The sequence below is a fragment of the Zerene cesonia genome, chromosome Z (assembly GCF_012273895.1).
Source record: "Zerene cesonia ecotype Mississippi chromosome Z, Zerene_cesonia_1.1, whole genome shotgun sequence".
In the NCBI taxonomy this organism is placed as follows: Eukaryota; Metazoa; Arthropoda; class Insecta; order Lepidoptera; family Pieridae; genus Zerene; species Zerene cesonia.
In genome coordinates, this window is record NC_052122.1 from 5298702 (window position 1) to 5317718 (window position 19017).

Here is a 19017-nt window from a genome sequence, read left to right on the forward strand (position 1 = left end):
ACTTTGGTCCGCCATATTTCTCTGTCGTCGTGCGCGGTGTGTGCTGCATCTAGCTATTCGAGATCTCACAATTTAGGTAATTATAATAATTCAGTTTGAAACATATTTTGTATTGTATATTACAATCAGTGTTGTGAAAATGAAGATTGTGTTACGAATCGTAAGTAGCGATTTGTACTTAGCTGCTATTTGCCACCTTGACTCTCGGAAGTCTTGGATTATATTATGTTCAAATCTGGTATTGCAGCAAGCACGAGGCGCTTGCGTTGATTAAAGTTAATTATAATAAGTACTATTGGAGAGGTGTTATGTTTTACGAGCTTTAAGTAATATCGGGGTATGTGTTTGAATTGGAGTTTCAACGGGCGGTAATCTAATAGAGGCTTCCTTTGTATACATGCCATCGTAATTTCCATGAAATAGGACATTTCTTGCAGGGTCTAAATAAAGTTAAATAAATACTCATTTTGGTGGCAACGTGGCGGCGAATGTTCTTGAACATAATTTTTACATCTACCCTCATAATTTTAATTATTGTTTCAACCGAAATTTACAACGGCTAATGTATTTCGCTTAGTTTTAAGTGAACGTCGTATGTTTTGTATTAAATATTTATATACGTTTTGTATTAAAACATTGATTGACAATTATTACAATAGTGGTACCTATTACACAGACAAGTGTTATTATTATACATTGATAACTATTTTTTCGGATTTTACCAAATAAGTAAGTCAATTATATCTGTTGTAAAACAAGAAAATAAAAAATATATTTTGATGGATATTCTAAACAAAGTTTTCGTTCAGATAAGTAATCACAATTTGTTGACACACACCCATCAGTTTTTTTTTGCAATGATATTGTTTTGTCTGTTTCTTACTATTGTGTACTAGCTTTCCGCTCGCGGCTTTGCCCGCATAGTCGCAGGAAAGATAGACCCGGGGTTTTACTTGCATGCTCCCGTTCCCGCAAAATTTCCGGAACAAAAACTCCTATGTCCGTCTCCTGGTTCTAAGCTATCTCTGCACAAATTTCCAGCCAAATCGGTTAATCCGTTCTTGAGTTATAAGAAGTGTAACTAACACCACTTTTTTATATATATAGATTAGTTCAATTGCATTCATTCACAAGTTAACAAAATTATGTTGTTAATAATTGAATTGAAATCTAGGAACAAACTATTGGGGCTGTAGATAACTTCTTTTAGTATATTTCAATTATGTTTAATATAATTAGAACTTTCATACCTATAAAATTATTACCTTCCATTATTTTCTAATATATTTTAGAGTTCATAAGATACACTTATCTGATTTGATTTTATATTTGAATTAAAACATGATCTAGGCTGAGTCATTCTTCATGTGTCGCTAACATTGTGTAATAAATTTATAAAATCTGCTTATTTATTTTGTGGACAAAAATCCAGAAATTTCTATTAGTAACATAATACATTTTGTAATTTATAGTGTATGTGTTCTAAATAATATAAACCAAATTACTCAATAATAATTCATTCAAATATAAACTTACTGAAGTGAATATCATTTATGTTAGAATTTTGTACATATAAAATAATAAGCAAATTAGTTCTTCAAACAAATTTTCCCATGAAAAATTAATGTTTAAATAAGGATACTGAATTTCTCTTTATATCCAGGTATCTGCCAATAATTTTCTTAGAGTTGCTCAGTTGATTTTATCAAGAACAAGTAGATTAAACAAAATTTAAGATATGTTGAAGTTTAATTATTCAAGCAGTCAATGCTTTTTTATTTTTGTTTTAATAATATTTATATTACATTTATCCTATCCTTCCTACTAATATTATAAATATGAAAGTTTGTAAGGATGTGTGTGTGTTTGTTGCTCTTTCACGCAAAAACTACTAAACCGATTGCAATGAAATTTGGTATGTTGACTGCTGGACAACTGGAATAACATATAGGCAACTTTAAATCCCCATATTCGTACGGAATACGGGACAGCTAGTTATTCATATATGTATATCTAGAGTCCCACCATAAATTGACAATTTTAAATAATGTTAATAGAACTGTAATTTAGATAATAATATACTTCAAGTTTGTTATTGGTATGAACATAGACTTTTGTAAACTGTTATAAAGAATAAACAATGTTTATTTTGTACAGTTCACTTTATTTTTTTTAGGAATATTGTTTATGTTTTAAACTTAATTTGAATATTATACTTTAAATATTCTTAGTAAACTGTTTGTTTCAGTTCCTGCCTTTTGCTTGTTTGTGTATTCTACTGTCTTCTATTCACGAGTCCTACTATGGCTGATCGTAATCCTATTATGTTTGGTCCTGAATGGCTACGGAAGTTGGCACGGGAGCGTAGTTTAACCAGACCAAATAATCCAAATGCTACAGGGCCTAGGCCTATACTGGCCAGTGGTATGTCTGGAAATCAAACATCTGGTTTTGGTCTTGGCACATCGTCTTCTGGGACATCCAACACAACAGGAGTAGCAGTAACTACACAGAGTCAGATAAGAGAAAATGTGTCAAGTTCAGGAGGTTTGGGGGCTACTGCAGTACTCACACCATCAGGCAATCAAAACAGACACAACACATCAAATTCAGGTGCAGCAGGAGCCACAGCCATACCAGGCCCATCAGGAAGTCAAAATAGACAAAATGCTTCAAGCTCTGGTGCGTCTGCAAACTTGGCTTTGCCTAGTACATCTGGATGTCAAAACAGAAACGCAACTAACAATCCACCACCTAAAGTATTACTAGCAAAATTGAGGTATGTTTAAATCAAATCTTTCCTCTATTCATTTTTTTTTTTAATTAATGTTCCTATTATTTACTACTATTGTTGATAGTTTTTTTTTACTTTGCAAATATAATAGACAATATATACCTTTTTTTATAAATAAGCTTGTAAGCTTTGCTTTTCCAAACTTTTTACACTATTTATTCTTATGGATCAACCATTATTTTTATAAGGAAATTTGAATTAATAGTAGTTTCATGTCCCCTTGTGCGGTATATATTATACATTAGTTTTGCTTAATCTTCTAAAAGTAGAGGTAATCAGCCTTGTGTGTCCAGCTAGACCAAGACTTTCTTTTCGGCCTTTTCCAGGTATGGAAACCTGCATTTAAAAGATAAATTTTTTACCTACAGTTACACTCATGCAAATATTTACTTCATATTAAATATATGTACAATTATTAATATAGGTATGGCAGGGAGGAGATGTTAGCTCTGTATGACAGAAATGTGGATGCACCAGAACAACTTAAATATTTTGATTTACTTTACCAACCCCGGGGAAAAGTACCATTTGCATTAAATACATTTGAAGAGGATCATAATTTGGTAATACTCTCTAAAATTTTCTACAATTTGCTATGAATTGATTTGTATCTATTAAAATTGAAATGATTTACGTAGTTATTTGAAAGTCACTACAGTAATCATATATATATTTTGTTATTTATTTCAGCGGGAAGGAATCCGCGGTGGTCCACCAAATAGTGGACCTTTACTAGGCGAAAGGTTTGGTGCCACTCGTGGTGCAACTCGAGGTTTATTGAGTAACACCACTAGACGCATTCCTTTTGTCCGACAGTTATCTAATGGCAGGTTAGATCATATATGTGACTTGCATAGTATGTGTCCAATATAAGTCTAGTAAGTTTAATAGAATAAATAACTCGTGACTTTATGATATACCGCTGCTTGTGGCTCTGCTTGGGTTTCGTTTTTTTGTTTTTGTAAAAAAATTTACACTTATTATACTTATCTTGAACAGAGAAAAATTAAATTCAATAAACTAAAATATGTTGTGTTTATGTAATCTTTATATTTTATTTTTAGAGGTTGGCATAGTCAGAAACCTAGGCTACCAGGATTCAGTGCTGGTTCGCCAGATGATGAAACACCTACTTTACGATCTTGGAACTCTAGCAATGGAGCCGGACCGAGCAGGGCAACACCAACAGAACAAGCTGAATGGGCCCAAAATAAATTATTCCGGAATAGGTATGTCCAATTCAATGTCAACTTGGTTAACCTGTTTGAAATTTTAGTGAAATGACTGAATCTTGTTTTAGACGACAAGTTCACAATACTAATTGGAGGCAATCGGCCAGAGAAGAAGGCGATGAATGGCGAATGAATGAGGCAGCAGGAAGTAGACCACCAAACCAAGGTAAGGTGATTCCTCAATAATTTTAGTTATAATACTGATTAATATTCTTGATTAATATTTTTTCTTTATATGATCAATTTAATTATCATTCTTTATTTATTGCTTTAGAGCGTGAATGGCCAGAAAGATCACAATCATGGGGTACAAATCGGCGCCCATGGTCCGACAACCAACATAGTGATGATTTACCAGAATGGTGAGGGATAGCCATATAATGTCATACCTGTCACGAAATAATAATTAAGTAGTTATTTTTAATTCATTTACAACATGATTATATATATATATATTATTGAAAAATTATTTAATATTGGGATGGAAATTCGGTCATAACCATAAAAAAGAGTATGTCTTCATCTGTGTATAAAATAGCATGGTAGTAAGGTTTTTTGTATCGATTTAATATACGTATTTAGCATGGATTATTTTTAGACCATTAATTGTCTGCACTCCTATGTATAGATAAAAAGAATATAAATTACAAAATATCAGTGTGCCACTTTTCACACTCTAACGATAAAATTAAAACGGGGAACATTTTTTTATTTCAAGTTCATGTTACCATTAAAGTCCCTACCTTAGAACTAGATGCCTTTGTTACAATTAGTTTTAATTAGGGGAACTTAAATGCATTGCCTTTTTTTTCGATTAGTTATTATATTAATAATAATTATTGTAAACTGTCTTTATGACTTTATACACTAGTATAAAAAAAGGTTAGCGAGAAGAGAAACGACGAGCGTATTAGGTTCGCTAACCATCACACAAGTGTGCCTCGTTAGCGGCCGGCGAATGCCAGATTGGTGGTACTAAGGGTGATTCTCATTCAAGCAGGATCCAGTTCGGATAACTAAAATAAATCAAATTTAATTAATTGTAGTTTTTAACTCGTTTTCCCTAGTTTACACTAGTTGAAAAAGGTGTTTAAATATACATAGTTTTTTTTTCAAATACTAAATGAAATACCATCACTTATTATGTATACAGATGTATATATATTTATAGTTATGTATATACAGATGATAGATGAAAAGTTTTTGTTTCTTTGAACCAGGGCTATTGATAATCCTGAGGCAGGAGCTGGATCATTTGATTCATCAGGGGCTTTCCATGGCTACAGCAATGATGACTCCAACTTACCGAAATCCCAAGAAGCGCCATATCGTAAGAATCTTGTACATTATATATAAGCATACACTACCTTTTTTAAAATAAATATTATTTTGTAGGTACTTCATTCATAATATGCTTAAGAATTTTTGAATTTGTAAATTTTTTAGAGCTGGCTCGATCTCATACACATTCGTCATTCGCTCGATCTAAAACCGCAGAAGAAGGTTCAGAGGAATGGTGGGCTTCAGAGAAAGCTAAAAAACTCTCGCCTAAACGTTTCCCCCCGGGCGATTTAAAATTTGAGAAGGTAGAAATTTTTTGCTTGCAATGTGATTTCGCCGTTACATTTCTAACATGTTTATAAACGGTTGACAATTTACAGACCTCAAATCAATCGGACTCAAATGAAGCCGGTACAAGTGCGCGCAATAGACCTATGGATTTGGATGATCTTCAGCAAATTCCTGAAAAATTGGAAAGAGGCCCATCACCAGATCAAAAAAACAAAGCTGCAGAGGATTCTAAGAACCAATATGCGGAGAGTAAAACATTTGATGCCCTGATGCGATCTGATATAGACATTGCCGATGCTAATGATGACCGGAGCAATTTTCAATCAGTCATGATAACACCTAACAATAGTCTACGACAGAAACATCAGAATATAGTAACATCTACGTCTGATGCATCAAATCAACAAAATATAAATCCTGGTATCCTACAGATGTTCCATGGTATGCCGCATGGAAATGAGAAGTATGTTTTGGCTATAATTTGAAATAACATTAAAAAAGTGTAGTAATCATAATATCTAACTTTAAAATTCTTTACAGTGAGACCCAATCTGCTGAAGAAAGAATTGTGGAGGATTTGTTTGAAATGTCTCTCTTAGATGAACCAAACATGCCATTAAGAAATATTACATCAAACATGTCACATCAGGCTTCTGGCAATTTGTGTATGATTCCACAAATGCAATCACTCAATACCAACATCCAGATGGGGCTCACCAACCCTGCACTGCAAAACCATGCTATAATCAATTCTGCACCTAATATGTCTAATCCAGCCGCACAAGGCAATATTCAGAATATTGGGATGCCCAATTCAGTATTGAACTCTACACTGGGACTACCAATGGGTGGTGCTAACAATGGTATGGTGCTACCTTTACAAGGAGTTCTACCGCAGGCCATGCCCAACGCCCCAATGAATCCTGCTATGAATATACCCATGCCGCAACATCCCAATGTTATGGGCAACTTTCAACAGAATCCACCCATTCCTGTTATTCCAACACCAAATGTTGCAAACTCATCACTATTTTTGGGACAGCAAAATAATAATTCGGTATGTAACCTAGCTGTTCAGATCGTAACTGAAAATTTTATTTTATAAATTTGTCATTTAAATTGATATTTTTATAATTTTTACAGCAAATTCCAACACCAAATGATATTAATCTGCAAAATCCTGGAGCTCAAAACAATTTATTCCCAATGCATGGTTTACAACATGCCGGCTCACAGGCGCCTTTCAACTCAATCTATAGTAACATAATGCCTCCAACAAATCAAAATAATCCTCCCACACCAAATATGGCCGATCAGTGGTATTATGAGGACCCAGAGGTATAACTTTATATATTATAATAATTGCAAATCAGCTCAGCAAATGTTTAAATTCGATAATATTAATTTTGCATTTTCTTTTTGGTTGTGTCGATACATTCAAATAATTTCTTTCACTGTCACTCCATCCTATATATCCTATAACATGAAAACCATTGAAAACTTTTTATGTGCCAATTTTTCAATATTTTTTTAATTTTATTGAAATGCCACAAATTCTCCAAGTAAATAATAAAAAAGTATATTATGAAAGAATCTATTAATTTTTTAAAGATTTTGCTGATAATAAGTTTGCACTCAATGCGAATGTATTTTTTGCATGTAACCATTGAATCAAGGCTCTTATGTAATGTAATGCGAATTTTATTTATTAAATCCTTTTTTAAAGTTCATATGTATCTGCATAGGAAGAAAATAAAGGGATACTTATCTTGGGGAAGTAATAACTCACACTAATTTGAAAGTTCCGACTAGAAATTAAAATTGTTACGTTTTATAAATACATTGTTCCCTACATACTATATACATACAGTCTAAATTGTATGTATTATATAACCAAATGAAAGACAAAACAAAGGAGTATTTTTTTTTTAATTGTATCCATTGTGTTAATAGTTTAGTTTGTATTTTGTGTATATACATCCAGAATATTTGCGAATACATATTACATGTTGCAAAAATTAAAGTGCAGAAGTAACTGTCTGCTACCTTTCCACATTTGAACCAAATGCTTTCTTTGCATGATTTTTGATGCATTTTGGGATTGAACACCTTTATTGTACATATGTTATATATCATTGTAACAAGAAAAAAAAAATCAAAACATGTTAAAATATTATGCTAATGTGAAGTTAAAGTTGTACGAATGATGTTGCGGAAGGGAAATAATGTATATAATATCTCAGGAGTCAATTGATTGCTTGTTCTCATGTTACCGCTGTGATTTACTATTTAAGCTTTTCATATATATCTGGCAGTACGCTCGGGTTTCGCACGTAGTACGTATATAGCACTAAGAGATCAGATGCATATCCAAAGGAGAAAGAATTTTTTTAATTGGTCCAATGGTCACTGAAATTATATTATATATATTTATATCTGCCTCGTAAACAGAAAGTGAAGGCTGAGTAGAATTTTGTGAAAGAAATATTTTTAGGTATTAGAGGATTTGTTGGTATTTATCTAGAAAACATAGTTGATGCACTTGCATGAGACAAGCCATGCATACAGTTTAAATGAATGGGATTAACTTCAAATTTATATAACATCTACTTATTTTGCGAATATTTATATATGGTATAATATGCAATCACAGTGTTCTCTTATAGGCAACATACGTTGCGAAATGTGTATTGATTTGAAATAGTTCTCTATATTTATTTTTGATTGTGTGATTAATATAGGTATTTCTCTTGTAGAAAATTATACAAGGGCCATTTTCGTCAAAGGAGATGTTTAGTTGGTACAGGGCAGGCTTTTTCAACTCTGGTTTAATGGTGCGCAGAGCGTGCGATACTCATATGCGCCCACTCGGTTCTTATGGACCTATAGTGCCATTCGCTCAAAGGGTAATTGTTATATTTTATTCTAACAAAAATTCATATTAAACACATCCGATAACAGAGGAACTCATCTCATCACAACCTGATGCGTTATATCTACAATTCTGTGAGCTATTGAGCATTGATACTTGTTTTGCTATTATTTTATTATCCTAATTTGAAGGAATATCGGCTTTGTTTTGTTCAGTTAAGAAATAGTTAGAAATTTACCTAACAATTAAGATTAATTGAAATTGTTGTATAATGAAATATACAGTACGTTTAGTTTTCAGTAAGTGTTTATGTTCTGATTGTTAAACATAATTTTTCAGGAAATTATGTCCTCATATCCCATACCTGGATTTGAGCCACGCCCGCAGCCCGCTCGAGAAATGATAAACCAACACGCAGGACTAGGGATTGATGTAAGTTGTGTTGCATTTTAAATTGTTAAAACCAACAGACATGACATTCTGTGGAATTTGATACATGGGTTTGTACTTTGTGAGTGTGTTTGTGCTAAAATAACAAAACGAATGTGTTTGTTTGCTAAATAAAGCTTATAAGCTTGGGTTTTCACTGATTTTGCAAAATATACACAGTGTCAATAATGCAATATACAACTAAGGAAATTGTCTTAAATTGCATTATAATTGAATTCGCTTAAAAACGCTCAGTTTGCTTGCCTTTACAAATATAATATATAAAAGCACTTATAAGCACATCAACAAAGCCTAGTATTTGAATTTGAACATGCTAGAATTGTTTTATCTAAAGAAATTCCTATTTCTTTTATATTTTGACTCGTATGTAAAAGACAAAGAAACCATAAGTATTTGTATCAAATAAAAAAAGTGATAGCACTATAAATAGTCAATCAAAATGATTTGCATAAAAGATGAACAAGTTTTTTGAACTAATAGGTCTTATGTCAATGAAATTATTTAAAGATATTAGTTTATTTCATCTTTTATGAATGTCTTTTTGGATAGCCTTTACTCACGAATTTGTTATTTGGGCTTGCAATACAAAGATAAGAATAAAAAAAAATTATGCATAATTTTTCTCGATACTTCGGTAATATGATATGAAGAAGGCTTTCGATTAAGAAAGCGCAAAAATATGTGTATGGAGATTTTAAGGATTCTATAAAACATATAAACAGTCTGTCACTACACCAACTTTGAGCTCGTCTTAACCTTAATGGAACAGAGACAAAGCGTTTAAGAGGCGTGTAAAAATTCTTACTTATTGTAGGAGGGTTGACAAATTTCTTATTTTAGTAGGGTTGACAATTTTACCAAACGTTAGAGAGGCTATCAAACGTCATATTGTTTTTTTAACCGACTTCCAAAAACGAGAAGCAGGACGTTCTATGTTCGCCTGTAGGTACTTTATTTTTTATATATGCTAGACGATTTTTGGTACTAAAAGTGTAAGAATTTATTATTTAGTTTGAAAGAGTACATTCCTGTATCATTAAGTTAGGATTTGATGATGGAAACTCAGGTAAATCGAGGATAATCCAACTACTTCAGACTGAATTAAAATCGTTCAAGTACCTTTTAACCTGTACAAGATTATGAAACTGATCTGATGATGGAATCAGGAGGTGGAAATGTCTGTTATAAATTCTGTCAGCGCACACACCAAAAGCTAGTTCTGTATATAATTTGCTGTGCTTTACTTTAGTGAGTCCGGAACTTTCATCTTTTCCATCATTATTATGATATAATGTTATATTAAAATGTTAATGTACATTATTTTTAAAGAGAGTACAACAACAGTGTTTTGCCGTTATTTCTGCTTTACGAACCGATGGTAAATCGTATAATAGTTATACGATTTATGACAATTCAAGTGATTCTAAAAGTAAAAAACACATATATTGTTTATCAAGTAGTAGTATCTACGAGTACGTGCCATATAATAAATAAGAGTGAGTAGCTGTTATAATAATTACATGTGTTCATTTTGCTTTTCGCTTTTGTGTGGTTTTGTTATATTATATCTAGCTTTCCGCCCTGGAATTTGTGTGCGTTATCAAAAGAAAAGTCAGACCGGGCTATTATTGTCCACATAGTTCGCGATCTCGTTCCTATTCACAAATATATGATATTAGTAGAGATGTCATAATATTATGTCTAGTTATTTAATTAAGAATCCCATTCAAAACCTATCATTATCCATATTTAAGCGATCGCAAAACCGGTTTAACACACACTGCATATTTGTAATAGTTTAACGCCATCGATGCCATTGTGTGAAACTTTGTCTCTGTTCGTTTTCTTAATTCATAATGCCATCATAGTGTAGTTACAAAACAATAGTTGATTTTTTGCATTAATAGTGATGCAAACGTGTTACAAACTGCAATAAGAATTCATGAAAAGAAAACAATTATGTATTTATTTCACGAATATTATTTAATAATTCTTTGTCTTACAAAATAGACTGTTTCTTATACGCCATGCCATTATTAACCAATCACCCCATTACTTTGCAACTTATCATACGAATACAGCTATACGTAAATGTTAGCTTCTTACTGCTCGATATGGATGGAAATTTTACTGCATCACCGTTTATATCTGCATCATTATACAGCAGCAAAAGTTGGTGTAATGTTGACAGGCTTACGGTATCACACGAAAATATCAAGATTCCTTCAGATGAGAAGATGCAGTCGTAATATATACACTTTTATGCTGATATTAAAGTTTAAAGTTGCATTCTAGGTTGCATTGACTAACATAAGGCCCATGATTCGCCTGGGCACTGATCGATTAATTACAGTTCAAGTTCATCCGCCATTACCACGCGCCATCATGGTAATCAAAGAGTTGTTAATTTTGTGTGAATTTATGCATGACTGTAATACTTTAAGTGCAATTTAGGAGACTAGATTGCATTTAAAGCTTAAATTGTGCGCGCTTGTACACACTATGAAATATTGTGTTATTATCTTATATATGATCATATTTAAAAGGGAACAGTCTTAGAATAAAACTGTTAACTAATGAAACTTAATTGTAATATTGAATAATTTTGATCTTAAAAATGATAACAGTAGACAATTCCGAAGATACCATAGACTATCCTGCATATGTTAGAAGAAAAATGTTAGCTAGAAGTGATGTAAGCCAAGATTTAAACATTAATACGGATTTAATTAATTTCTAAGATCTATATAGAATTATTATACTACGCAAATTATTAGTAGTAAAATTATAATTTAATTAATTATATAAAGCCAGCTGCAATTTCTAAAAACAATGAATCTTGGCTTAATTATATTTATTTTCTTAATGTGAACAAGTGCAAAAATGATGCAACTGCTATTGTGCTCGTTTTCACTAACAATAAAAGAATCCATGCAAAATAAATTACTATTACTGCATTTTTTAACAAAGATAGATATTACAGAAAGAAAAAAAAATAATATCATACCAAAATTTATAATTTGTATGAAGCACCTAATATATGCATGTATTCTGTACCTCTCTTCTTAATATATTGTCTACTTATGAATACAAATTGTGAATTTAATTTAAAAAAAAAGTGCTTTAAACAATACTCGATAAATTTTTTCTTGTTTGATTGTACCCGATTATTTTACATTAAGACTTTTTAATGGATATTAAATGTGATAAATAATGTTATGAATTAATCGCACGAAAGTGCTCAAAAATGTCTTTAATTTGTAGATACTCAATAATTTTATTTTAACTCGTCATTTCCTGTCAACGTCAACTAAGGATATAAAGTACATCTCACTCTATTTTTACATGATATGTTTTATATGTTTTATTTTAATTTATACAGCATTAAGGTCAATTAAATGTACCAAAGCATAGAATTAATATGCTGATTATTTAAATGGTAATACTTATTTATATTAACAATAAAACATAAGTATTCATTATAATGTGTAAGGTTATTAGATCAACAGTAATATATTTTTATATTTATATAGAGTGAGATGTATCGCTGTTGGTTTGCTAATTAGGGTTTCGTAGATAAAAGTATTAATTTCCATCACAAAGAAGGTGTAATATATGTAGGTTTGTTAGTGAAAATGGGCATTTCTCGCATTCCATGTCTCCCAACTAATCAATTTGGTATGTGCCAATATGTATGCAGCCTTTCTAGACGTTTCTAATGTTTAAAAGGCGAGATAGTCATACATTATTTTGTATTTTAGGAACCACCAATAAATAATATTCATTATACTCGAATCGAAGCATTTCCATTTGGAATTCCGCCTCCGCCAATTGTAGAAACTCGCCCAATGGTATTTTTTGGAAAAAATTCGTTAATTGCTAAATGTTGATTATTTTTCTTTCGTATTTATTCCTTGTACAATTTTCTTGATTTTATTTTTCTATGGAACTGTGGAATGCGCACCATGTCTGGTTTAATTTTTTGTTTTGTTTCTATTCCCCAAATAGGGCTGAAACAATATTTGTTAAATTCGTATATTATATCTAAAATAATTTATATAATCTAACTTAGTTTGGTTTTATGTTGACTTACATATATTTTCGATTGGATTTTTACGTTATATATATCTCTGCTCTCAAATCCGGTCCCCCTTATTAATTCATCTTATTATTGACGCCGTAATGTTATTATTTATTTTTGTTATGTATAATGTATGTCTTTAGTATAACATTTTAAAAGCTTTGAAGATTTTTTTATTAAATAAATTATTTTGCTTATTAAGTCTAGTATGTTGTATTTTTATATTATAGGTACCAGAGAAAATACATATTTACTAAAACGGTTCAAGATTTATTTTTCTGTTCTCTCTTCATATTCAAATTTCATTGCTCAACTTCTTATTGTTGATTTTTTATCTTAAACTGGTTTTATTTATTTTTGATAAGTTGAAAGCTTTGAGTGTTTGGATCTTACGAAAATTATTTTAATTCTTTATGAGTGTTATTTCTGTTTCAGGAATCTTTATGGAGTCAGCCATCTACATCTCAGGATTTAATATGGATGCAATCGGCACACCGCCCCAATCCCAGGGTTAATAACAACCTGGCGATGTTCTTTTGGGAGTCACAGGTGAATATTATTATGAAGCAGTTTTTCAAACGATATTTATTTCTGTTTAAATTCCATTACATCGTTGGACTATTATAAAGACTTTTAACATGCCTACACAAATGTTCCTCAATAGCTTTAGGTACTGATGAAATTGGATTTTAAACAGAAAACAACTTTTTCTTATCTCCCTCTTGTGTTGTGCATAATGGAATGCCTAGAATACCGTTAAGGATTAAACATTCACGTAATTCCTATGTAACTATAGAATACACATTTTTTGAAGCATTCAATGGCGTAATGTGATAACAATTATGGGTGTATATTCGATTTGGAAATTATGTGTTCATCTTCTTATGTATATCTGAAGAAGAAGTATTTTATTACCATGAACATATATTTTTGCTCAAATAATTAACCATGTACTGCCTATTCATAATAAATTTTAATTGTAAACGAACTAGATTCCGCCGAATATCCGCCCAAAAGAAGCTTTTACATCTCACCTAAGAAAAGGAATCATGAACTACTCTTTGTATGTTATAACCAAAATAAAAATATCAACATAGCTTTTGTCTTCATGAAAGATTTGTTCACACTATAATTTTTTGTCTATCTATAATAAATATAATAAGGGAACATTTGTGTGACGATTGAGTGGCGATAAAATTTAAGTGGCGGGAATAGTCCAACAATGTGGCACATATAACATATTTTTTTCTCGGGATTATTTAATACCACTTGAACATTGACAAAATATTAACCCATTACAAGACTTGGTAAAAAGTTCTTGATAAAAAGACTTGGTAAAATACCTATGCTTCAAATTATATTTGAATTACATGTTATGTATATAGTATAGAATAATTACATTCTAATATTTTGATTCAACAGACTTTTTTATGTCAGTAAAATAGTTAATTATAAATTATATTGTATATTGTTATTAATATAACAAAAATATCTCCTTTAAGACATTTCTGGAATAGTCACATGAATTAAAAATAAAAATTGCGACACATAAGTCTTATCTAATTCATGATTCCTTGATTGCTTTTAAAGCTTAATTTTAAATTGTTTTTATTCACCTAAGGTTATGGAGCTTAAAATTAACTGCTTTTCTAGTGGAGAAAAAAAATCGCTGATTTGTAAATAAAATAATATTATGTATAGTCTTATTACTTGCTCAGTGCAATGAAGGGATAATATTGTAGAATAAATATAATTGACGTTTTAATATTTAATTCGGTACGAGTAAAGTCAAAAGTCCTTAATAAATTAATACAATAACTGAGATCACCGATAAAAAAGAAAGTAGATCTGCGGTGCCAATGGCGTTCGATATTTTTTGGGATTTTTAAAATATATGCCAGTTTTATGAGTTCAGAAAATAATCCCACAAATTTTTATACGATAAAAAACACTCATAGCTACCAAACATTTCTTTCAACTACTAGAACCATGGTAATACGGGGCGATAACACTGTTTTTATTGTCAACTTATTCTACAAGGAACATAGCAAGTTTTTAATCGAATTTATAGATTTTTATTAAATCGTATCGCATTATTGTTCCTGAACGCTAAACGTACGCACGCGTGCGTGCGGCTCCGTGCACCAACAGTGCCGGCCGAGTCCTGATGCCTATGTCTAATGTATAAATGTGTGCGTGTGTCATTCAAGATCACGTAGCTCTTGTAGTGGTCTTAATGAGGTATATTTTTGCGAAATTAGAAGTAACGTAGTTAGAATGTATGTTTGTTCTAACAATAACTTGCACGCCCTTTTACATGCCCCTTAAAATTCATTTTGATACATATATGTAGGTAATGTACAACCAACTTAAATAAAATATATGATCCTATCTCCAAACGTCGTTATTAATTTGAAATATTTCTGATTCTGAAAGTATTGCATGGATCAATACTTTACTAGAGAGCGAGTATTGGATTCCAATTAATATTCAGCTCTGTTCATTTTTCTTAAAATAAATATCCCATTGTCAATCTTAAGTTTATATTCAATATTAATTTTTTAACTGATCTCTTATAACTAAAGTTTCTTATTATTTGTCTACAAGTATAATGTGAATTGAAAAGCAATCATATACGTAAATACTCTTATGTGATAAAAATAGACGTACACGTGCGAATTTATTATACCATTTTATTATTATTTTTTAAAGGACTTTCTTCTGTATCTGTAGATTCATATAGTTATTAGTTTTAGTGGATGAACACTGCTACCCTTCGATTCGTTAGCCATTTTTTTTACATATAAGTAAATTAAGATAAACAAAAATAATTTATTAGTTATTTTAACACTAAAGAACAAAGTATTGAATTTCTTAGATACTAGTATAAAATCAAAATGATATTTTTTGTGGACATATTACAAAATATACGGATATCCTGATCCAGTCTATATTAGAAAGGAGAAGCGAAACCATTTTAACAAATCTTTCAAGAGATCAAGATTATAAAATCATCTGATTTTCACTATTTACTGGCAACTTTTCATAGTACTGAGTTCATGATTCCTTCTGGAACTTCTGTACAAATAAATAGTCACCTTAAACAATTTTTCAGTAACGTAACGCAAAAAAGTAGGACAAGTGCGTGAACGGAGATCGAAAATAGAAGGGCATATGATTCATGGATGAAACTTAAAACGAAGAATTAAATATTAAGCTACAGTTATGATTTGTTAGACATTTAACTTTAAAATGTTTAATAAGTGGATTCCTTGTGATTTATAGGTTTACGTTTGAGTTGTGTGATCTATGTATTGCACCGTTACTACACATATATACTTTTATTTATTTTTGTTAATTAGTATTTAGTCTATTTTAAGGCCTAAAGTACAAAACATTTTTTATTTTGTTTTGGTATTTATATGGACTGATATATTGTTAATTAAACCAAAATATAGTTTCTGATTAGTTTCGAATAGCATATCTGTTGTTATAGGAGTTTCGTACATAGTGTGAGACTTTTAAATTGGTTTAATCATAGTATTTGCATTACTAGGGGGATGGGCGAGGAGACATCATAAAACTAATTGATGTGATTTATAAGTTGATTGTTAAACCTGTTGTTGATACTCGTTTTAGAATAGGTTATGCAACAATGGTTCAAGCTCACGAGCTGATTGCCATTCTTACTATGATTGTAAAAAAAATTATACGTTAAATAAAAAACATTTTTCTTGCCAATTGCTTTCCCTAATAAAATTATTCTAAATAAAAAGAGCATTTCACAGGAGAAATTGTAATCTACATTCAAAAATGTGATCGAGTTTAAAAATTGTTGTGTTTTAAAAATGCTAGGTTTTTAATGAATGCAAGAATTAATTAGGATGAAGATTGTTACACTATGAGTTTAGGTTAGATACTATGAAACAATTTCATTTTCCCGTAGGATGGCGATCAACTCGAAGGCAAACCTACCATAGTATTATATTTCCAAATAGCGTTTATTGTAAGGATATTTACGAACATATTCATAGTTTTTATTTTATTACTTTTCAATAAGACAATTGTATTTATACCAAGTTATAGATTCAATGCCTAAAATTAATTAGAACTCAAGAATCTTAATTTGGCTGTTAGAACATAAAATTGGCTGTTATTAGACTATTCAAAGACTGATTTTTTTAGGCTATTGTTTTTGTACTAGGAATGGGTAACTTAATTCAAAATGCACCATAATATCTTTCTCTTACGTTACTAACGTTGACACAATTTTGTTGGTTACATGTGCATTTAAAATGAAAGTTGCTTAATACATTTTCTACAATTTAACTTATAACGGTTTGTTGTTTATTACTTTGTACTCTATATTTAAATAAATCATACTGTAGCATTAGTTATTTTATTCGTTATATTCTATAATTCTTTAAAAATCCAAGTAAGAAGCTCGACTTAGTATAATTTAATGCAAAAATACTAAGGTTAGACGGTAGAAAGAATTAATAATAATATGAGGACTGGATATTATCCTTCTGGTGGTATCCGAGTATTATGGAGAAAATAAATATAGAATATTGTACAAAAAATTCAACTTGCAGTATTTGTTACGCTTCAATACGCCAATCCGCCTGGTTTAGTGTCCCCTATCATTGCTTACGTTTAGGTACGATTTCATCGTTTAATAAGGAACTTGCATTTATTATAACCGATATTTGATATAAATTAGTTATTTATTCATATTTTCATAACATTATTACGAAAATATGAACTGTTTTATAATTTTTCGCACATCCCTCTCTCTTTGGGTTTGCACACCGCCCTAAATCTTTAATCTGTGTCAATTATTAATGTTTGTAGTTTATTTCTTTGACTTTTTATTGACATTACACTCTGTTTTATTTTGTCTTTCTCCATTTATTTCATTATATTATCGATAACTATCTAACTGCTGTCGTAGCGAGGATATCTCTTTATACGAATTTGTTCGTTAAGTGATTAGTTTTCATTATCGAAGATTCGTAATGATGAATGAAAAATCAAACATGAAAATCAGTCATATATAAAAAAAAAAATCAAAATTGTACATTATTAAACAACGTTTGAAACAACAACAACAAAAAAAGCATAAGTGTATTAATGTAGTATTAAATATTTTTGTTTATACTAACTTAATACGTCTATAATAAATCTGAATAAAATAGCTTCATCAGCTATATCATAATATCAAAATAAGGTTGAGGTTGGAGCGTGGAGAAGTGAATAAAAAATAAGAAAATGAGAACGTCTGGGAATTATATAAACCGGAAAATTATCAAGGGGCGGGTATGTTACTCAACTACACTATTCGGGAATTTAGATAAATTTATTTGAAGAGGTCGAGGTATAAAATGTTTTTAATTTTTTTGCAATAAATCCGACATTAAAAGATAAAAAATATTGTTGCCGAAAATAATCGCTTACACGCTAAAAAACTTGCAGACGTAATTGTATTTTTTTGCAGGAAGCAGTCTTCTTTGATATTAAATAAGAATAGATCTTATTCTGAAATTTGCATTTAACAACAATTAATATACAGACATAGCAGTCGCTAAGCGAGTCACGGGTAGAGTTGGTTAAGCTATTATAAATAATTATCATACACGCAAATTTTAATCAAAATTAAATATACTACATTTGCGTTATCAATATTGCTTAATATAAGGCGTGTTATAATAATAATTTATTACTTTATTGGATAATGTACTGGCCGAACGGATTTCAACATGGAAGTGACCTGTTACCAGTGGACCACGTACAATTCTCTCATGTCGCTTTCGCAGCACTAGTCTATTTTGTTACGGTTTTTATGTTTGTTTTGTATGCATAAGTAATTGTGGACTTGTTGATTTCTATCTCTAATCTTCGATCGAAAAAATAAAATCAAGTCAGATTCTCATAATGAATTTGATGGATAATTTTTATCTAGCTAGCAAACGTTTCATTTTGTAGAATAACCTTATTTTATATGCAATGCAATATT

The 19017-nt window shown here is 30.6% G+C and overlaps 1 protein-coding gene across 2 annotated transcripts in view; it reads left to right on the top strand.

The window, feature by feature from the left end:
- The window catches only part of LOC119835868 (GRB10-interacting GYF protein 2), a 31558-nt gene continuing 12541 nt past the window's right edge, over window positions 1–19017 (top strand). For both annotated transcript variants that reach the window (XM_038360925.1, XM_038360926.1), the window contains exons 1-15: window positions 1–76; window positions 2249–2779; window positions 3219–3357; window positions 3485–3624; window positions 3859–4023; window positions 4095–4192; window positions 4301–4388; window positions 5247–5356; window positions 5473–5612; window positions 5688–6061; window positions 6139–6655; window positions 6742–6936; window positions 8355–8504; window positions 8810–8902; window positions 13437–13550. In XM_038360925.1, coding sequence (XP_038216853.1) covers window positions 2304–2779; window positions 3219–3357; window positions 3485–3624; window positions 3859–4023; window positions 4095–4192; window positions 4301–4388; window positions 5247–5356; window positions 5473–5612; window positions 5688–6061; window positions 6139–6655; window positions 6742–6936; window positions 8355–8504; window positions 8810–8902; window positions 13437–13550 — 2799 coding nt within the window. In that variant the 5' untranslated portion in view covers window positions 1–76; window positions 2249–2303. The remainder of the gene's footprint in view (window positions 77–2248; window positions 2780–3218; window positions 3358–3484; window positions 3625–3858; window positions 4024–4094; window positions 4193–4300; window positions 4389–5246; window positions 5357–5472; window positions 5613–5687; window positions 6062–6138; window positions 6656–6741; window positions 6937–8354; window positions 8505–8809; window positions 8903–13436; window positions 13551–19017) is intronic.